The 19,265-nt window shown below is 51.5% G+C and overlaps 1 protein-coding gene across 5 annotated transcripts in view; it reads right to left on the bottom strand.

The window, feature by feature from the left end:
• The window catches only part of LOC101945592 (adenylate cyclase type 10-like), a 105,721-nt gene extending 87,071 nt beyond the window's left edge, over positions 1-18,650 (bottom strand). For 2 of the 5 annotated variants that reach the window (XM_065594218.1, XM_065594220.1), the window contains exons 1-3: positions 18,430-18,650; positions 14,557-14,683; positions 13,706-13,822 (exon numbers count right to left, since the gene is read on the bottom strand). In XM_065594218.1, coding sequence (XP_065450290.1) covers positions 13,706-13,822; positions 14,557-14,683; positions 18,430-18,453 — 268 coding nt within the window. In that variant the 5' untranslated portion in view covers positions 18,454-18,650. The other 3 variants (XM_065594216.1, XM_065594217.1, XM_065594219.1) reach the window with 2 other exon arrangements.
• Positions 18,651-19,265: the final 615 nt, after the last annotated feature.

Raw genomic sequence — 19,265 nt, 5'->3', positions numbered from 1 at the left:
GAATGCACTTTTAATCATGGATTTCTACATAAATCGATTCTTCCCGACTAGTGATTTAAATCAATTTGATTTAAATCAAATCCACCCTGGTTAGACAGACCTTTGTAACACATTAAGAACATAGTTTTTCTTCATCACATTTGTATTTAAAAAGATGGCATGAGCAGTTCCTGCGTTGTCTTTCAATCACATGTACCAGGCTGTCCCGCCCTCAGCCCAATCCATGCTGAAACAGGACTGCAAATCCCACCTCTAGATGTCACCCAAGAGTCACCCGTTGGCTGGAACCGAGGTAGGTGTGTGAGGTGGTTCCCGGCTGGGTCCCATCTAGAGGGGTGTGAGGGTGTCCCGGCTGCATCCCAGCCAGATGCGTGAGTGTGGGATAGAAAGCAAAAGGCCTGGCTGGATCCCACCTACAGGGGGTGGAGGTGGCAGTGGGGGTGCTCCCAAATGGAGTAGGCTGTGACCATCTGCTCTAAATTCCCCCAGCTGTTTGCTCTTCCTCACATTACTCAGCCAAGTCCCCTTCCCTGCCCCACACAGTCTCTCTGCAGGCATCATGGGCACAGGACCACTCCCTGGTCCACACGTGCTGGTGCTGTGCCAGGCCCACTGGCTGCCAGAAGCTCCTTAGGCCCTGGCCTTGGCAGAGGGACACTGCTGTGCGTGATTTGGTGCTGGATGAGGTTGGCCAACCTAGCAAAGTGCTTGCCACAGTCAGCACAGTGGTGCGGCCCCTCCACGGTGTGTGTGCGCTGATGGACTCTCAGGTGTGAACTCTGTACAAAGCCCTTGCCGCAGTCAGCACAGCGATGTGGCCGCTCCCCGGTGTGTGTGCGCTGATGGACTCTCAGGTGTGAAATCTGTCCAAAGCACTTGCCGCAGTCAGCACAGCGGTGCGGCCGCTCCCCGGTGTGTGTGCGCTGATGTCTTCTCAGGATTGAGCTCTGTATAAAGCACTTGCCGCAGTCGGCACAGCGATGAGGCCGCTCCCCAGTGTGTGTGCGCTGGTGTCTGCTGAGGCTTGAGCTGCGTGTAAAGCCCTTGCCGCAGTCAGCACAGCAGTGCGGCCGCTCCCCGGTGTGCGTGCGCTGGTGTCTTCTCAGGATAGAGCCCTGTCCAAAGCACTTGCCGCAGTCAGCACAGCGGTGCGGCCGCTCCCCGGTGTGTGTGCGCTGATGTCTTCTCAGGACTGAGCTCTGTACAAAGCTCTTGCCACAGTCAGAGCAGCGGTGCGGCCGCTCCCCGGTGTGTGTGCGCTGATGGACTCTCAGGTGTGCAATCTGTACAAAGGCCTTGCCACAGTCAGAGCAGTGATGCGGCCGCTCCCCGGTGTGCGTGCGCTGGTGGACTCTCATGTGTGAAATCTGTGCAAAGCCCTTGCCACAGTCAGCACAGCGATGCGGCCGCTCCCCGGTGTGTGTGCACTGATGTCTACTGAGGCTTGAGCTCTGTGCAAAGCCCTTGCCGCAGTCCGCACAGTGGTGCGGCCACTCCCTGGTGTGCGTAAGCTGGTGAATTCTCAGGACTGAGGACTGTCCGAAGCTCCTCCCACAGGCAGCACAGTGGTACGGCCTCTCCCCAATATGCATGCGCCGGTGCTGGGTCAGCGCGGAGGGGTTGCTGAATCTCTTGCCGCAGTCGATGCAGTGATGGGGACGCCGGCTGATGGGGAGTCTCTGGCGAGTAGCCAGATCCGGTCTCTGGCTGAGTTTACCCCGGGGATGGACTGCGTCCTGTTCATGGATCCCTCTGTGGGATGTGGGATCCGGCTTTCCTGCCGTGCTCTCCCCACATTCAACCTGTGCCCTCGTTCCTCCTGGGATCCCGAGCCCTGCTGGAGAGAGCAGAGGCAACCCCGATGTTAGCACACAGTAAAGGCTACAGGTTTGTCAAGGACAGGAAAATGTCACGGATGAAGCGATTTCACCCTGCTATGGCGGCTCCTGGCCCACAGGGTTGGACCCAACGACTCACTCTGGGCATTGAGACCTGGCCTGCGGGGTTACAGCGCCACTCAGATTTACCCCCGCCCCCAGTGATAACCATGGGGGAAGCGGGCCCAGCTTCAGTGAATGGCATTGCCACCCATATCCACTCTGCCCCAGACTGGGGTTAGGGCTGCAGCGCTGGGGGGAAGGTGCTTCTTTGGGCGGGTAGTGTCCCCTGGGCAGGGCGAGGAGGAGGGCAGGTTTTGTTAAAAATCACGGAGCCGTCACAGTAAATTTAGCGATCTGTGACTTTTACTACATTTACTGTAACTGCTCTGTAATTACTGATACGAAATGCCGACACAAATCTGCAGCCTGACTCAGGGTGATTCTACCCTATGGTGTTTGTGCAACGGCCACCGCCTGCTCCCATGTGTGCCATGCACCTCTTGGGTCTCATTTTATGCTTAAAATGTAGCTTGCCCAGGATACACCCAGTGCCTGGCACAACGGGGCCCTGATCCAGAACTAGGGCCTCAGAGTGCTAACCAACCGGGTCCGGGGTTTGTTTTCACACTGATTTTGGTTTTATTTCAATCACAGGTTTTTATTTACACGTCGGTGGTTCTGCACTGGCTTCTGTTTTATAGCACAAGGCCTGTTCCCCCGTGTTTGCGCTGGTTAAACGATATTGGTTTGAAACCAGCTGAGGGGCTACAATCCCCTCATGGGGACCCAGTGAGACCGGTAGAAAGCGGCTTAGAACAACACAGATTATTCCTGCGGGGGAGTGAGTCCTTTTAAAGGAATTCCTTCTAAAGAAGTCACTCACCCTCGGCCTGATGTTTCACTCTTTGTGCAAAGCTAAAACTAAATTAGAATCCTGAAGAGGGTGGGGGTTTGAGGGGTGGGTGGGAAGGGGGTTGAGGGGATGACAAGTCACTCAGGGTTTGTGTGATGTAACCTGAAAAACATGTTTGTTTTGTTTTACAACCCAATCAGTGACACTGCTAAACTGGAAGGGGATAATGTTTGCCACCCAGCGGGCCTTTGATCTACAGACAGTCACAGATGCGTTAAGGCTGAGGGCTGTTCTAAGCATGGACACTGAAGCAATGTAAGTGACAAAGGTTTTGTGCCACTGAGAGAGCAGGAGAAGAGGGGGATGTGACAAAGGCCATTCCACCCCCTCTCCCTCACACCCAGCCCATACACCAAGGTACTCCAAGTGGTGCTCCGCAGTACGATTTCGTCTGGCCCCAAAACCTGTCCTCTCCCCCAGCCACAACTGCCTGGAACGCGGGGTAGGTTGAGAGCATTAAAGTGAAACGCTGTAAGTGCCTGAGACCTGCTCTACAAAATGGCGTCCGCTGCATGGCGTGACCTGCGCTCTTCATACGTGACTGATCTGCCCTGCCCTGAGTCATTCCCAGCTTTCTCCTTGTTCGCCGGGGACAGGTTGCTCCAGTCTGAGATGTCACGTGTGAAGTGAAGTGGCAGAGAGGGAGTGGGATGGGAACGTTGAGAGGACAGCGCTTTCTCTGCCAAGGGCCAGTGACTCGGGGATGCTCTCCCAGGCTGCAAGCAGGTTTTTGCCCCTCTCTGAGCTATGTCTGGATCCAGGTGCCCAGGGCCACAGGACACCAGCACAACTTGAGTCAGGCGGGGCAGAGGCATGAAACCCATCTGAAAAATTTCAAGGGCACCCCTGGCTTGGTATGATTTTCTGAGGCGTGGGAAGCCTAGAAGAAGGTGATGTGGTTTATGGACTGGTAGGCGTGTCTTTCCAGCCAGATGTTCGTCTGACCCCCAGTGCCAGACCCACTGACACACACAGATGGATTTTATCCTCACAGTCCCAGTGCCCTCTCCATTACACAGCTGGGGAACCTGAGGCATGGTGGAGCTGTAGTGATTCGCTTCTAGAACTGAACCAAGATCTTTTGAATCCTACTGCACTGTCCTACCCACTGGGTAAATGCAGCCCCCATATGCTCTCTCCCGCCCCACCACGGAGACCTCTCTCTTTCCCTCAGCATCCCCTGAAATCTTCCCCCTCCCCACATCCCATATCACTATCCCACCCCTCTTCCAAATTCATCACCTCCCCATCTCCAATCCATTTCTCTTTCACAGCTTTGAGGCCCCATAATGTTTAGGTCCAATCCTTGGTCAGAGATATCCAATGAGTAGGAAATATAGGAAGTATGATAAGAGGACTCCCTGCCTTAACCAGGAGATCTTCAGTGACGTGAAACCCAAAAAAGAGTCATACAAGAAGGGGAAACTAGGGCAAATTACAAAGGATGAATATTAAAAAACCCCCACAAGCATGTAGTGACAACATTAGAAAAACAAAACTAAACTAAACTAACTAGGGATATAAAGGGTAACAAGAAAGCATTTTACAAATACATGGGAAGGAAAGGGAAGACCAAGGACAGGCTAGGCCCATTACTAAATGAGGAGGGAAAGACAATAAGAGAAAATGCAGCAATGGCCAAACAAATGCCTCTTTTGTTTCAGTTTTCACCAAAAAAGTTAGCTGCGATCGGTCGACTAACATAGTGAAGATCAGTGTCAATGGGGTAGGATCTGAGCCTAAAATAGGAAAAGAAATAGATACTAATTACTTAGACAAGTTAGAGGTCTTCAAGTCGGCAGGGCCTGATGAAATACATCCTGGAATACTTAAGGAAGTGGCTGAAATGATCTCTGAGCCATTCACATGTTCTTAGAGATAACCACTGAGGATGGTAAAGAGACCCGAGGACTGGAAAAGGGCAAATATAGTACCTAGCTATAGAAAGGGGAATAAGGACAACTCAGGGAATTATAGACCAGTCATCTTAACCAGGGCCGGCTCTAGGCACGAGCAAAGCAAGCAGGTGCTTGGGGCAGCACATTTGCAGGGGCGGCAGGGATCCAGCCTGGGTGCTGAGAACCAACAGGGGGCCCTGGGAGGTGTAGTTCCTTGGTGAGCTCCCTGCCTATAGAGCCAGCCCTGGAGCAGGGAAAGAACTACGTTTCCCAGCATTCCCTTGCTGGCTGTCAACAGGAAACGGAGTGGGAGGGAGTGAGGTAGCTGAGACCTCATGCTGCAGCTTGCTGTGAATGGAGAGCTCACTGCTAGAACGGGGTGGCACTGAGAATGGTAGGAATACCATATTTTAACATTAAAAAAAAGAGGACACTCCATGGGGGTAACCCCGCCCCATCCACCCCCTCCATCTTCCCACCCCCCACAGAACCCCCAATCCTGGACCTTTTGAGAGTTTTACAAATTCCTCCCGGATGGCTATTTAAAACCCCAAAAGCTGGACATGTCCATGAAAATACAGACGTATGTTAGGTAACCCTAGAACGGGGAACAAGTATGCCCAAGGAGTAGGCGGCTTTGGTCCAGATATCCCCTTCAGAAGACATCCCCAGTCTGGATTAGGGATACTGGTGTGACCTCACCTTGCAGCCCCCAAAGAAAGAATTGGGTGGACTAAATGGACAGTGCCCCTCTCTATCTGAAGCCTAGCAAGGGAGGTATGTAGATCCCACTAGAATTTAAAATGTAAAGTACGGGAGGGGAGGCTCTACTAGAGGACCTGGGCAGCTTTAGATACACTACTAGGCACATAGGAGGATTTCCACTTCTGAGCCATGGAAGCAGAAATTGACTTTTCCTTTTCCAGATTTAGCTAATATTCAGAAAGGGAATCGAGCACCTGCCCTCCAGATTTGAACACCTCAAAATTCAGGAGTGCTCAAGCTCAATTTGGGCAGCTGTTACTTCATTTCTCCCAAATCAAATATACTGATCCACTGTAACTTGCTGTAGAAAAAGTAGGATAAAATTGAGCAAGAAATGCTTCCCAGTGGTTTTTAGGACTGGAATTGCTATTTTCAACAGCCACTGCCTCTTTTTTATAGTTTTATTTGTTTAAGAGGAAGACAGTGATATTGCATTGGCAAATTCCCCATAGAAACAAAGAGTGGAACAAAAGAATAATAAAGGCACCTCAACTTTTCCTCATTTATGTAGGACAGTCTTATAATATGCATCCAGATATCCTCCAATCACACAAGCTGAAAATTGTTCCACTTCACTGCAGTTCTGTAACCATATGGGAACCAATCCTGTCTGTGTTCTGTGCACATCCAAAATTCCTGCTGAATGACCCGCCCTGGGAGCGAGTTACCAGTGATCCAGGGCTGGGACAGCAGGAGGGTGTATAGATAAATCTCTGATAATTTTCATATGACTTTACATTGTGCCTCTTCATATAACCTTGTAGTGGGTCTACCCACGTGTGACCTCTGTTTTCATGAAACTTTGTATCAAGGTCTAATATAGAAACCTTGTACTGATAAGCCTTGGTATATGGAAACTTTGTATCAAAGCCTCATGTAGAAACTTTGTGTTAAGCCTTGGTATAATGTTATAGCCCCTAAGGATAGGTAAAGTAAAGGAAAATGTCTTTTTGCTTGGAATAGAATAAGATCTCCCCCCCCCCCCCCACGCCCTTAATCAATTGCCCTGTTGAATGAATGAGGTGTGAATGAGGAAGGCATGGAAGGCAGCACCTCCAAACAGCTGCAATAGTTGGAGAGGGGCTGGGAGCCAGACCCAAGGACAATAAAACGTGTCAAGTGGGCTCACTAAAGAAGAGCAGACATACTGACAGCCTTGGGGGTTAGAAGCAAGCACCTTCTTTTGGAAACACCCTCTTTGTAGCATTGGGACAACACCCAGAAGGAAGCAGCACAAAGGCCCCATGGACACAGACACAGATTTTGAATCTGGTATAGATTTGCATGAGAGGGAAGCTGCTATAAAAGTGAGGTGTCTTGCAGAGGACCCCGGGTCTCATCTTATCACATGGGAGCATCGATCTGGATCAGCAGAAGCCCGGCTCCACCCCTCCCCCATCTAACTCACCTGGCCAGTGCAGTTAAGGGGAGCAACTAATTGGTAACAACAACAAGACGGAGTGTGTGTGTGTGTTTGTGTGTGAGTGTGAGAGAGAGCGTGTAAGTCTAATATATCATATGCATATGATACAATGTTAATTAATACATGTATTACTAATAAATGTGGTGTTCTGCCTTATTCCCCCTGAAAAGATCCTGTGCAGTACTTTAAGTACAACAGATGCAGGTTGGGGGTGGGGAGCCCAGGGCTGGGGTGGCAGCGGGGTGTGGGTGGGGGGAAGAGCTCAGGGCTGGGGCAGCAGGGGGGTGCAGGTGGGGGGAGGGAGAGCCCAGGGCTGAGGCGGCAGCGGGGGGTAGCCCAGGGCTGGGGTGGGGAGCAACCAATTTTTTTTTTGCTTGGAGCGGCAAAAAACCTAAAGCCAGCCCTGATCTTAACTTCAGTACCTGGAAAGATAATGGATAAGCAAACATTCTATTTGCATGCACTTATTAGTTTATTTCATCTAGGTAACAGTCAACCTGGATTTGTCAGGAATAAATTATGTCAAACCAACCTAATATCCTTCTTTGATAGGTAATAAGCCTTGTGGATAGGGAAGAAGCATTACATGTCACAGCTCAACCTTAGTGAGACTTCTGATACTGTCTTACATGACCTTCTCATGAACAAATTAGAGAAATGCAGCCTAGGCAAATAAGGTGGGTGCAGAACTGGTTGGAAAACCACACTCAGAGTAGTTATTATGGTTCAAAAATGAGCTGAAAGGCATATCGAGTGGGATTCCACAGGTATCTGTCCTATTCCAAATCTTCATAAATGATTTGGACAGTGGCACAGAGAATACACTCAAAGTTTATGGACGATTCCAAGCTGGGAGGGGTTGCAAGTGCTTTAGAGGACAGGATTAGAATTCAAAAGGACCTTGACAAACTGGAGAAATGGTTGGAATTAAATAGGATGAAATTAAATAAGACCATATGCAAAGTACTACACTTAAGTCAGAATAATAAATCACACAAATACAGAATGGGAAATGACTGCCTAGGAAGGAATACAGCAGAAAACCATATGGGGTTATAGTGGATCACAAACTAAATATGAGTCAACAATGGAATACTGTTGAAAAAAAAGCAAATATCATTCTGGGATATATTAGCCAGAGTGTTGCAAGCAAGATGCGAGAAGTAATTCTTCTACTCTACTCAGCACTGGTAAGGCCTCAACTGGAGTATTGTGTCCAGTTCTGGGCCCCACACTTCAGAAAGGATGTGGACAAATTGGAGAGGGTCAGACAAGAGCAACAAGAATGATTAAAGGTCTAGAAAACATGACCCATGAGGAAAGATTGAAAAAATTGCATTTGTTTAGTCTGGAGAAGAAAAGACTCAGGGGGGACCTGATAACAGTCTTGAAGTACCTAAAAGGTTGTTAGAAAGAGGCGGGTAATAAATTGTTCTCCTTATCCACTGAGGCCAGGACAAGAAGCAATGGGATTAAATTTCAGCAAGGGAGATTTAGGTTAGATATTAGGAAAAACTTCCGAACTGTAAGAGTAGTTAAGCACTGGAAAAAATTACCTGGGGAGGTTGTGGAATCTCTGTCATTAGAGGTTTCTAAGAACAATTTAGACAGACACCTGTCAGGGATGGACTACATAATACTTAGTCCTGCCTCAGTGCAGGGGACTGGACTAGATGATCTACCAAGGTCCCGTATAGTCCTACATTTCTATGATTTCTAGGATTCATTGATATCAAGGCCAGACAGGCTCATTGAGTGCATCCAGCCTGGCTTCCTGCCTATCCCAGCCAGAGAATCTCCCCCAGCCATTCCTGCCTCCAGCCCAGTAACTGCTGGCTGAGTTAGGGTATGTCTACACTACGGGATTAATCCGAATTTATATAATTCGAATTTGGGAAACAGATTGTATAAAGTCGAATGTATGCGGCCACACTAAGCACATTAATTCGGCGGTGTGCGTCCAAGTACCGGGACTAGCGTCGATTTCTGGAGCGTTGCACTGCGGGTAGCTATCCCATAGTTCCCGCAGTCTCCCGCGCCCATTGGAATTCTGGGTTGAGATCCCAGTGCCTGATGGGACAAAAAACATTGTCGCAGGTGGTTCTGGGTACAGCCTCACCCCTCCCTCCCTGCATGAAAGCAACGGACGGCAGACAACCATTTCGCGCCTTTTTTCCTGGGTGAACACTGCAGACTCCATACCACGGCAAGCATGGAGCCCGCTCAGCTCAAGACAGCACTCATGAACATTGTAAACACCTCGCGCGTTCTCGTGGAGTTTATGCTGAGCCAGGACCAGAAAAACGAGGCGAGTAGGCAGCGGCAGCAAAGCGACAAGCGTGATGAGGACATGGACACAGACACGGACACAGAATTCTGTCAAACCGCGGGCCCCGGTGCTTTGGAGATCATGTTGTTAATGGAGCAGGTTCTATCCATGGAATGCCGATTCTGGGCAAGGGAAACAAGCACAGATTGGTGGGACCGCATAGTGTTGCAGGTGTGGGACGATTCCCAGTGGCTGCGGAACTTTCGCATGCGTAAGGACACTTTCATGGAACTTTGTGACTTGCTGTCCCCTGCCCTGAAACGCCAGAATACCAAGATGAGAGCAGCCCTCACAGTTGAGAAGCGCGTGGCGATAGCCCTGTGGAAGCTTGCAACGCCAGACAGCTACCGGTCAGTCAGGAATCAATTTGGAGTGGGCAAATCTACTGTGGGGGCTGCTGTGATGCAAGTAGCCAAAGCAATCACTCAGGTGCTGCTACAAAAGGTAGTGACTCTGGGAAATGTGCAGGTCATAGTGGATGGCTTTGCTGCAATGGGATTCCCTAACTGTGGTGGGGCAATAGATGGAACCCATATCCCTATCTTGGCACCGGAGCACCAGGGTACCCAGTACGTAAACCGCAAGGGTACTTTTCAATGGTGCTGCAAGCACTTGTGAATCACAAGGGACGTTTCACCAACATCAACATGGGCTGGCCGGGAAGGGTTCATGACGCTCGCATCTTCAGGAACACTACTCTGTTTAAAGGGCTGCAGCAAGGGACTTACTTTCCGGACCAGAAAATAACCGTTGGGGATGTTGAAATGCCAATAGTTATTCTTGGGGACCCAGCCTACCCCTTAATGCCATGGCTCATGAAGCCATACTCAGGCAGCCTGGACAGGAGTCAGGAGCTGTTCAACTACAGGCTGAGCAAGTGCAGAATGGTGGTAGAATGTGCATTTGGCCGTTTAAAAGGTCGTTGGCGATCGTTACTGACTCGCTCAGACCTCAGCCAAACCAATCTCCCCATTGTTATTTCTGCTTGCTGCGTGCTCCACAATCTCTGTGAAAGTAAGGGGGAGACCTTTATGGCGGGGTGGGAGGCTGAGGCAAATCGCCTGGCTGCTGATTACGCACAGCCAGACACCAGGGCGATTAGAAGAGCACACCAGGAAGCACTGTGCATCAGAGAAGCTTTGAAAACCAGTTTCATGACTGGCCAGGCTACAGTGTGAAATATCTGTTTGTTTCTCCTTCATGAAAACCCGCCCCCTTTATTGACTCATTCTCTGTAAGGAACCCACCCTCCCCCTTCCCCCAGCTTGCTTTCAAACCAAATAAAGTCACTATCATTTAAAAATCATTTATTCTTTATTAATAGATTATAAAAAGAGGGAGGGAACCCGGGTGGGGTTTGGGAGGAGGATCGGTGGGAAGGAAAAGGACACTAAAAAAAGGTTAAAAAAATGACAGCCTTTTGCTTGGGCTGTCCACTGGGGTGGAATGGGAAGGTGTACGGAGCCTCCCCCCCCGCGTTCTTACACGTCTGGGTGAGGAGGATATGGAACATGGGGAGGGGGAAGGGGGGTTATACAGGGGCTGAAGCGGCACTCTGTTTTCCTGCAGCCGTTCCTGAAGCTCCACCAGACGCCGGAGCAGGTCTGTTTGCTCACGCAGCAGCCCCAGCATTGCATCCTGCCTCCTCTGATCTTCCTGCCGCCACCTCTCATCTCGAGCGTCCCTCCTCTCCTCACGTTGGTCCCTCCTCTCCTCACGTTCACTGGCTTCTTTCCTATACTTTGAAACCGTGTCCTTCCACTCATTCAGATGAGCTCTGTCACTGCGGGTGGATTCCATGATTTCTGCAAACATCTCGTCTCGCGTCTTCTTTTTCCGACGCCTTATCTGTGATAGCCTTCGGGACGGAGGAGGGAGGCTTGAAGAATTTGCAGCTGCTGTAGGGAGGGAAAAAAAGAGAGAATTTTTTTAAAAGATACATTTTGCAGAACAATGCTTATACTCTTTCACGGTGACCAACACTATTCACATTATATAGCACATGTGATTTCTGTGCAAGGTCGCATTTTGCCTCTTAATATTGAGTGCCTGTGGCTTTGCTGCTAGAGATCACAGGTCCGGGCAACAGAATTCGGCTTGCATGCGGCCATGGTAAGCCACTGTCTTTCGGCTTCTGCGCCCTCCTTTCCCACATACCAAGCAAAGCCTGTTGAGTACTGCGGTTTTCCTGTTAACTTTCAGCAGCAGCAGAAAACAAACTAACCCCCCCCCCCCATCCAATTCTCTGGATGATCGCTTTATCCCTCCCCCCACCGCGTGGCTGGTAACAGGGAAGATCCCTGCAGGAACCAAACTAACCCCCCCCGCCTCCCCCCCTCCCACTATGAATTCTCTGGGATGATCGCTGTACCCCTCCCCCCACCACATGGCTGGTAACAGGGAAGATCCCTGCTAGCCAAATGTGAAAAGCTCAGGGCCAATTTCCCCCCCTGCGCTTGGCTAACTGCAGGGAAGGATTTCTTTTCAGCCACAGTCAAACAGCCCAGTAGGAACGGCGACCTCTGTCCCCTTAATTAAGTTCCCGTATTTCAACCAGGTTACCATGAGCGATATCACTCTCCTGAGGATTACACAGCAAGATAAAGAACGGATGTTGCTTGAATGCCAGCAAACACCGGGACTATACGCTGCCAGGCTTTGTCAGGCAATGATACCAGATTACTTGCTGCAAGCATGGCGTGGTCAAGTGTCCTACCATGGAGGACGGAATAAGGCTACACTGCCCAGAAACCTTGTGGCAAGGCTTTTGGGGTACCTCCAGGAGAGCTTCATGGAGATGTCCCTGGAGGATTTCCGCTCCATCCCCAGACACGTTAACAGACTTTTCCAGTAGCTGTACTGGCCGCGAATGCATCCCAAGTCCTCAGGGCAAAAGTAATCATTAAAAAACGCTTGCTTTTAAAACAATTTTTATATTTTAAAAGGTAAACTCACCTGAGGTCCCTTCCATGGGGTCATGGTCTTGGGTACTGGCTTGGGAGGGTTGGGAGGGTACTTCAGTCAGGCTGAGAAAAAGATCCTGGCTGTTGGGGAGAACGGAGTGCTGTGTGCTCTCTGCAAGCTCGTCCTCCTCCTCCTCTTCCCCATCCACAGGATCCTCAGGTGTAGCTGATGAGACTATCCCCGACCTGGAATCCACGGTCACAGGTGGGGTAGTGGTGGCGGCCCCCCCTAGAATTGTATGCAGCTCAGCGTAGAAGCGGCATGTCCGCGGCTCTGACCCGGAGTGACCGTTTGCCTCCTTTGTTTTTTGCTAGGCTTGTCTGAGCACCTTGACTTTCACGCGGCACTGATCTGAGTCCCTATTGTGACCTCTCTCCATCATGCCCTTGGAGATTTTTTCAAAAGTTTTGGCATTTCGTCTTTTCGAATGAAGTTCTGCTAGCACTGAATCCTCTCCCCATATAGCGATCAGATCCAGTACCTCCCGTACGGTCCATGCTGGTGCTCTTTTTTGATTCTCGGACTGCATGGTTACCTGTGCTGATGAGCTATCTGTGGTCACCTGTGCTCTCCACGCTGGGCAAACAGGAAATAAAATTCAAATATTTGCGGGGCTTTTCCTGTCTACCTGGCCAGTGCATCCGAGTTCAGATTGCTGTCCAGAGCGGTCACAATGGTGCACTGTGGGATAGCTCCCGGAGGCCAATACCATCGAATTGCGGCCACACTAACCCTAATTCGAAATGCTAAAATCGATTTTGGCACTACTCTGCTCGTCGGGGTGGAGTACAGAAATCGATTTAAAGAGCCCTGTGGTGACGACGCAGGAAACAGAACGCCAGGTTTGTTGGTAGCTAGAGAGCTTCAAAAGCCTCTTGCAAAAAGCCTCCCAGGAAAACTTTCCTGGGGTTTTTATTTCTCTCCTTACTTTGTTTACAACTCTTTTTAGTGGTTACATTCCTGCGCATAGAAAAGCCAGGCAGTATACATGCACATAAGATAACGAACCCATCTCTTGAGCGCGTGAACACCAGCTGCGAGGGTACAATCAAATCAGCCAAATAAGTTTCCCAAACACAAACGCTGGATTGAAGGTCACTCCTGCCTCGTAGCCATGGGAGCAGTTTGCCGCGCCTGTGGGCTAGCGATTCGGGAGCTATGCGTCCCTACAAGCCCTTTATTTCGAATTAAATGGCGTCATTGTGTGGACGGGTGCAGGGTTAATTCAAATTAACGCTGCTAAATCCGAATTAAAGTCGTAGTGTAGACCAGGCCTTAGAGCAGGGCTTGGAGAAAGAGACGCCCCGTCTCCATTGACAGACTCACAGTAATGGAGAATCCACCCTCTTCCGAGGGGAGCTCTCTCAATGGATCATTCCTCTCCCAGATAAACACTGGCCCCTAAATCCTAGTGTCAGTTTGTCTTGCTTGTGTTCCCAGCCAGTGGATCTCACTCTGCCTTTGCCTTTTACATTAAGGAGCCCTCCACTAGCAGGTGTGTAAATCAGAAGGGATTGGATTATTATGACTCACCCGAGGACAGGCTTTCAGACCCTGAGCTTTCCCTGGAGTTCTCGGCATCCCAGATCCAGAGCTCTGCCTCCCCTAGCTCGATCCGGTGGATTAAGTCCGGTGTAGAACCTGAACAGCCTGTTTGGGGAGAAAGAATCTGTTTTATTACTAAAGTTTTGGAGGCAGGGACTCATTTATATGTTGGTGCAGCCCAGCACAACAGGGCCCCGACCTCGGTCAGTGTTTGTCTGCGCAGCACCTGGAACAACGAGGCCCCAATCTCAGACGCTGCTTGAGAGGAAACGCAAGAGATCCCAAGCAGGAGAATAATGAATTTGAACTTTCTTAGAGGAGATTTTGTCCCGTCTCCCACCAGGCAAGTTCAGTTCATATTCTGAAGCAGCAACGTCTATGACCCTTCTCAATTTGCTGTGGGGGTTGAGTCATGGCAGGCATCACAGTTACACAGGCCTATAAGTTCTTTTGCATAGGGTGCAAGATTTGTTCAACTGTGCGGCTGTTAAACGTATGATGTTCATTCTTTTTTTGGGAGGGGGGAGGGAGGTGCTGCAGGAGGATTTTCTCCCTGCCTTATTTGTCTAACTATAGTCAGTTCTTGAGGCAGAGTTGCTGCCATTGGTGTCTGGGCTGGGATTCCTGGAAGAGGTTGTTGCTCATGTGCTGTTTGCAACCACCTCTGTGCCAGGACTGAGATACATAACGCAAGTCAACAGGTTACATTAACATTAGCCTGAGGCTCTGAAAGCTGCTGACATTTGCCACCACTTGGCTGCTGGGTGGCGCATGGCAGCTGAGGCGTCAAGGGAACCCAGACATTTCACAGCTGTGAGTAAAGATAAATAGGTCCTTACCCAGGGAAACGAGGGCCTGGTAATTCCTCAGCATCTGGTCCTGGTACAGCTGCTTCTCTGGCCGGGTTAAGAGCTCCCACTCCTCCTGGGAGAAATACAGAGCGACGTCCTCAAACGCCACCTGGAGCTGCTGGCACAAGCGTTACACACTCAGCACCTTCCGCTCCAGCCCCAGCCCGGAGTCTCAGCAGGGGACGCGGTTTCTAGGGGAGCGACTCCCAGGGAACCCCCGGCCCAGCAGCTGTGACCCAGGGAGACTCCACCACCCCACCTAGCTCCCCCATGGACCTCAGGGCAGGGATTTCCCTAGGCCCCCCCTGAATTTCCCCCAACACACCCCCAGTTACATGCAGTGTTGCCAATTTAGTCGTTGGTTGGAAATTTGAATTGAAATTGAAACATTAATACACACTTTAAAAGCATACACAGTGTATGAGAAAGTACTTGTACCTGAGAAAGCATAATGGGCTTAAAAGTATGAAACAAGACTAGCTTCCTCACACAGTTGTTATTTAGGACAATGTCAGCGCATTTGTTTCGGCTATATTGGCCTACCTCATAATTTCAAATGATGATTTGTAAGCAAGGTATGAATGAGCTCTCCCCGATAGCTAGCGATGAGCCAGGGTGTCACGGAGTGTGCGGGGACACAAGGCCCTGCACCCCCGGCTTCCTGCGATTCACCATGACTCTCAGCCAGCCAGTAAAGCAGAAGGTTTATTTAGATGACAGGAACACGGTCCAAGACAGGTCTTGCAGGTACAGACAACAGGACCCCCCTCAGTTAGGTCCATCTTGGGGTCCCAGGGGCACCACAGGCCCATTGGGGTGGGGGCAGAGCCCCGTCCGGGCTCCCTCCATTACCAGCCAGCACCTGAAAACTCTCTCTCCCCCAGCGTCCTCCTCCCCAGCCTTTGTTCAGTTTCCCAGGCAAAGGTGTCACCTGGCCTCTAACCCCATCCTGGGTTCTCATGTTACATGCTCAGGTATTCTCCCTTAAGGCCAGTCTCCCATCCCCCCATGCAGACCATCTTAGCCACACTCCCCTGCCTTCCCAACCAACACTCCCCACTCAGCATTCAAAGAGTCCCAGTTCGTCGCACAGGGGTGGGGCGAAGGCTTCAGGACCAGACTGTATTTACATGAACTCACCTACTCTGCCTAGATATCCGGCAGAAAGAGCTGTGCTGCCCAAGTGATCAATTTTGGCTGGTGTTGGTTACAAATCACTTAAGTATTAACTGTGGGGGTCATGAAATGTTGTTATCCTTATCGTAGGAGTAAAGGGCAGCAGAACTGTGCTTAGCCTGCCTGAATGAGGGGGTCTCCCTCAGTGCTTCATTTGTGCTAGGGCTTGCCAGGGCTGAGGCCCCTGGGCAGTTCATAGCCCTGGGACCTCTGGGCTTCCCACATCACTTATGAAAATAACAAACTTGCTTGAGCCCCAGCACTTCTTTCATTACAAATTAAGCACTGGTCATCTTCAACTGAGCTGCACTCCCTAAGCAGGAGGTTTGGATGCCAGATCCTAGTGGAGAGAGAGAGGGTGGGGCACAGGTGTTTTGCTTGGTGGTGTAGGCTCTAAGAGTCACAGGCACTCTTTGACTTGCCCCCTCTGCTGTTTAGAGAGAGAGCTGATTGGGCTTCATAAGTGACCACTAGAGCTGAAATCTAAGTGCTTAGACCTGCTGTGGGACAGTATTTCTGTGGAAGAGACAGCCCAGCCTGCACTAGCAGCGAGTTTCCCCCCCCCCCCGTCCCTCCCGAGAGATCAAATCACTGAGAGCCGGGTGGAACCGCAAGAGACGGACTCGCAGAGGTCAGTGGCAGCAGAAGGTGACAGTGCAGGGCCATTGGGGACGGAGCGGCAGAGTGAACGGTGGCACGACAAACAACAGCCGCCAGAGCATTGGACTATGTTTTAGTGACTTCGCTACAGAATGCTAGATTTGTGACTGGGAAACTTATATAAATATATGTTTCGTAGTAGACCAAGATTTTTAAAATGCATTATTTGCCAAGGTCATTATCTCACATCATCACGATCTCAAGAGGTCATTATCTTGGGGAGTTTCTATACTAAACTTTATTATTATAATTATTTTTATGTAAGAACGGCATTATTGGGTCAGACCAACGGTCCATCTATCCCAGTATCCTGTCTTATGACCATGACTATTCCAGGTGTTTCAGAGGGAATGATCAGAACCGCACGCAGTATTCAAGATGTGGGCATACCATGGATTTATATAATAAAAGTGGAGGAGCTTGGTTTGCCAGACTGATCAACTAAGGCCAAGCCAATACTGACAACCTATATGAAAAGGCTGCAAAACGCCATGCCTCTGGACTGCATCAACATGCAGAAAGCCTTATAAGCCTGTCCCTGTCAAAGCCAATTTTAGAAGAACTGAATGAGGCTGTTAAGAATGCTAGTGACACAACTCAGTTTATAAAAAACGAGGAGTCCTTATGGCACCTTAGAGACTAACACATGTATTTGGGCATAAGCTTTCCTGGGCTAGAACCCACTTCATCAGATGAATGAAGTAAAAAATACAGGAGCAGGTAGAAATACATGAAAGGATGGTGGCTGCTTTATCGAGTGTTAGGTCAGTCTAAGGAGATAAATCAATTAACAGCAGGATACCAAGGGAAGAAAAATAACTTTTGAAGTGGTAAGAGAGTGGTCCATTACAGACAGTTGACAAGAAGGGGTGAGTAACAGTAGGGAGAAATTAGTATTAGGGAACTTAAGTTTAGGTTTTGTAATGACCCAACCACTCCCAGTCTTTATTCAGGTCTAATCTGATGGTATCTAGTTTGCAAATTAATTCCAGTTCTGCAGCTTCAGGTTGGAATCTGTTTTTGAAGTTTTGTTGTTGTAGAATTGCCACTTTGAGGTCTGTTATTGAGCGACCAGAGAGATTGAAGTGTTCTCCGACTGGTTTTGGAATGAATCCATAATAGGACCTAATCACATCAGCCACACCATCCGGGGCTCGTTCACCTGCACATCTACCAATGCGATATGCCATCGTGTGCCAGCAATGCTCACTATCTTTCTGAAAAAACAAAAAAACCTCAGCTGACTCTCTAGAACAGAGGTGGGCAAACTACGGCCCTTGAGCCCCCGTCCCCCGCAGCCTCGGCTCGCCCTGCCGCCAGCGCCGTGGGCAGGGGGGCTGTGTGCTCCTGCTGGGCAGCGCAGCAGAGTGGCTAGCTTGGGCCCGGGGGGGGGCTGCCAGTCCTGCTACTCTGAGCAGCATGGTAAAGGCGGGGGGGGGGGGTTGGATGGGGCGGGAGTTGGGGGGCAGGAAGTGGGAGGGAGCGGATAGGGGTCAGCGCCACCGCCGGGAGATGCTGCAGCCCCCAGCCCCGGGGTCACTATCGCGGGAGGGACCAGTGCCCAGCCGGGGAGTCCCCGCCCCGCGTCCTACCTGCGCCGGCCCCGCTGCAGCCATCGCCGGGCTCGGCTCCGGCTCCAACTGCTTCCTCTGGGCAGCGACTTCCCGCCCCGCGGCTGGTGCCCCCGTCTCTCGCCGCATCTCCCCCGCTCCCGCTCCCCACCCTGCGCGGGGCCATTTTCCCTAAGGTCCGTCCTGCCACAGGACCCTCCCCTGCCTAGCCCCCGGGAAGCGCCCAGGGACCCCCGAGCCGCTCCCCGGCCCCAGCGCTCCGGCTGCTGCAGCCCCCGGTCCGGGCTGCGCTGGTGCAAAGCGGGACCCCGGGCCCTGCCGCTCCCTGCCCCGGGGCAGCGCCGCCCCCAGCCCCGGGGTCACTAGCGCGGGAGAGACCCGGGTCCCGGCCCCCCTCGGCGCCCAGCCGGGACCAGCCAGTGCCCGGCCGGGGAGTCCCCGCCCCGCGTCCTACCTGCGCCGGCCCCGCTGCAGCCATCGCCGGACTCGGCCTCGGCTCCGGCTCCGGCCGCTTCCTCCAGCCGGGCAGCGACTTCTCTGCCCGCTCCCCGCCCGGGGCTGCAGCTGGGACACGCCCCGCGCACGGGCCGGGCTGGGACCCAGGGGGCCGGGCTGGCCCGGGAAGGCCCCGCCCCACTCGCTGGGCGCTGCGGGACGCGCCGGCTCCAGCCCCTCCCCGCCCTCCAAGGGCCCCGCCCCTGCGCCGCCAGCGCCAGCAGCCGTGGGGGGGCCCAGCTGCCCCCCTGAGGCCCGGCTGCTGGCTGGGACCATCTGCCGCGGGGCGAGGGAACGTGGGGCAGGGACTGGCCAGAGGCTGCTGGAGACAATCCCCTGCCCTGGCCCAGGTCACGGGACATGTTCCTAAGCGGTGGGTTATTTGAAAAACTGGATCTGTTCGCTCAGGAGCGGTTCTTTGAGGTCTGCTGGGAGGAGATGGGGGCTGCAGCAGGGGAGAAATCCCCAGTAGAAGCAGCTGCCGAAGCAGGTCACTGGTACCTCCAAGTGCTCCCCTTCCTAGAGTGCGGGGCCCACAGGGAAGGGGAAGCGCCTGCAGTAAAAGGGGATCCTCGGTTTGTTCCTGGGGAAAAGGAGGGGGCAGAGGGGACTAAACCCACACAGGGCCCACGGAAGTGTTACTTATGTGACAAAGTGATGCCCTATGGCTGGGGGGATCCAAATACCCTCCCTGAGCTGTCCAGATGAAATAGGGTGACCAGACAGCAAGTGTGAAAAATCGGGACACATTGTGGGGGGTAATAGGAGCCTATATAAGACAAAGCCCCAAATATT

The sequence above is a fragment of the Chrysemys picta genome, chromosome 4 (genome assembly GCF_011386835.1).
Source record: "Chrysemys picta bellii isolate R12L10 chromosome 4, ASM1138683v2, whole genome shotgun sequence".
NCBI lineage: Eukaryota > Metazoa > Chordata > Testudines > Emydidae > Chrysemys > Chrysemys picta.
Note: the sequence above shows the minus strand (reverse complement) of the source record. Positions and strands in the feature narration are given on the sequence as shown.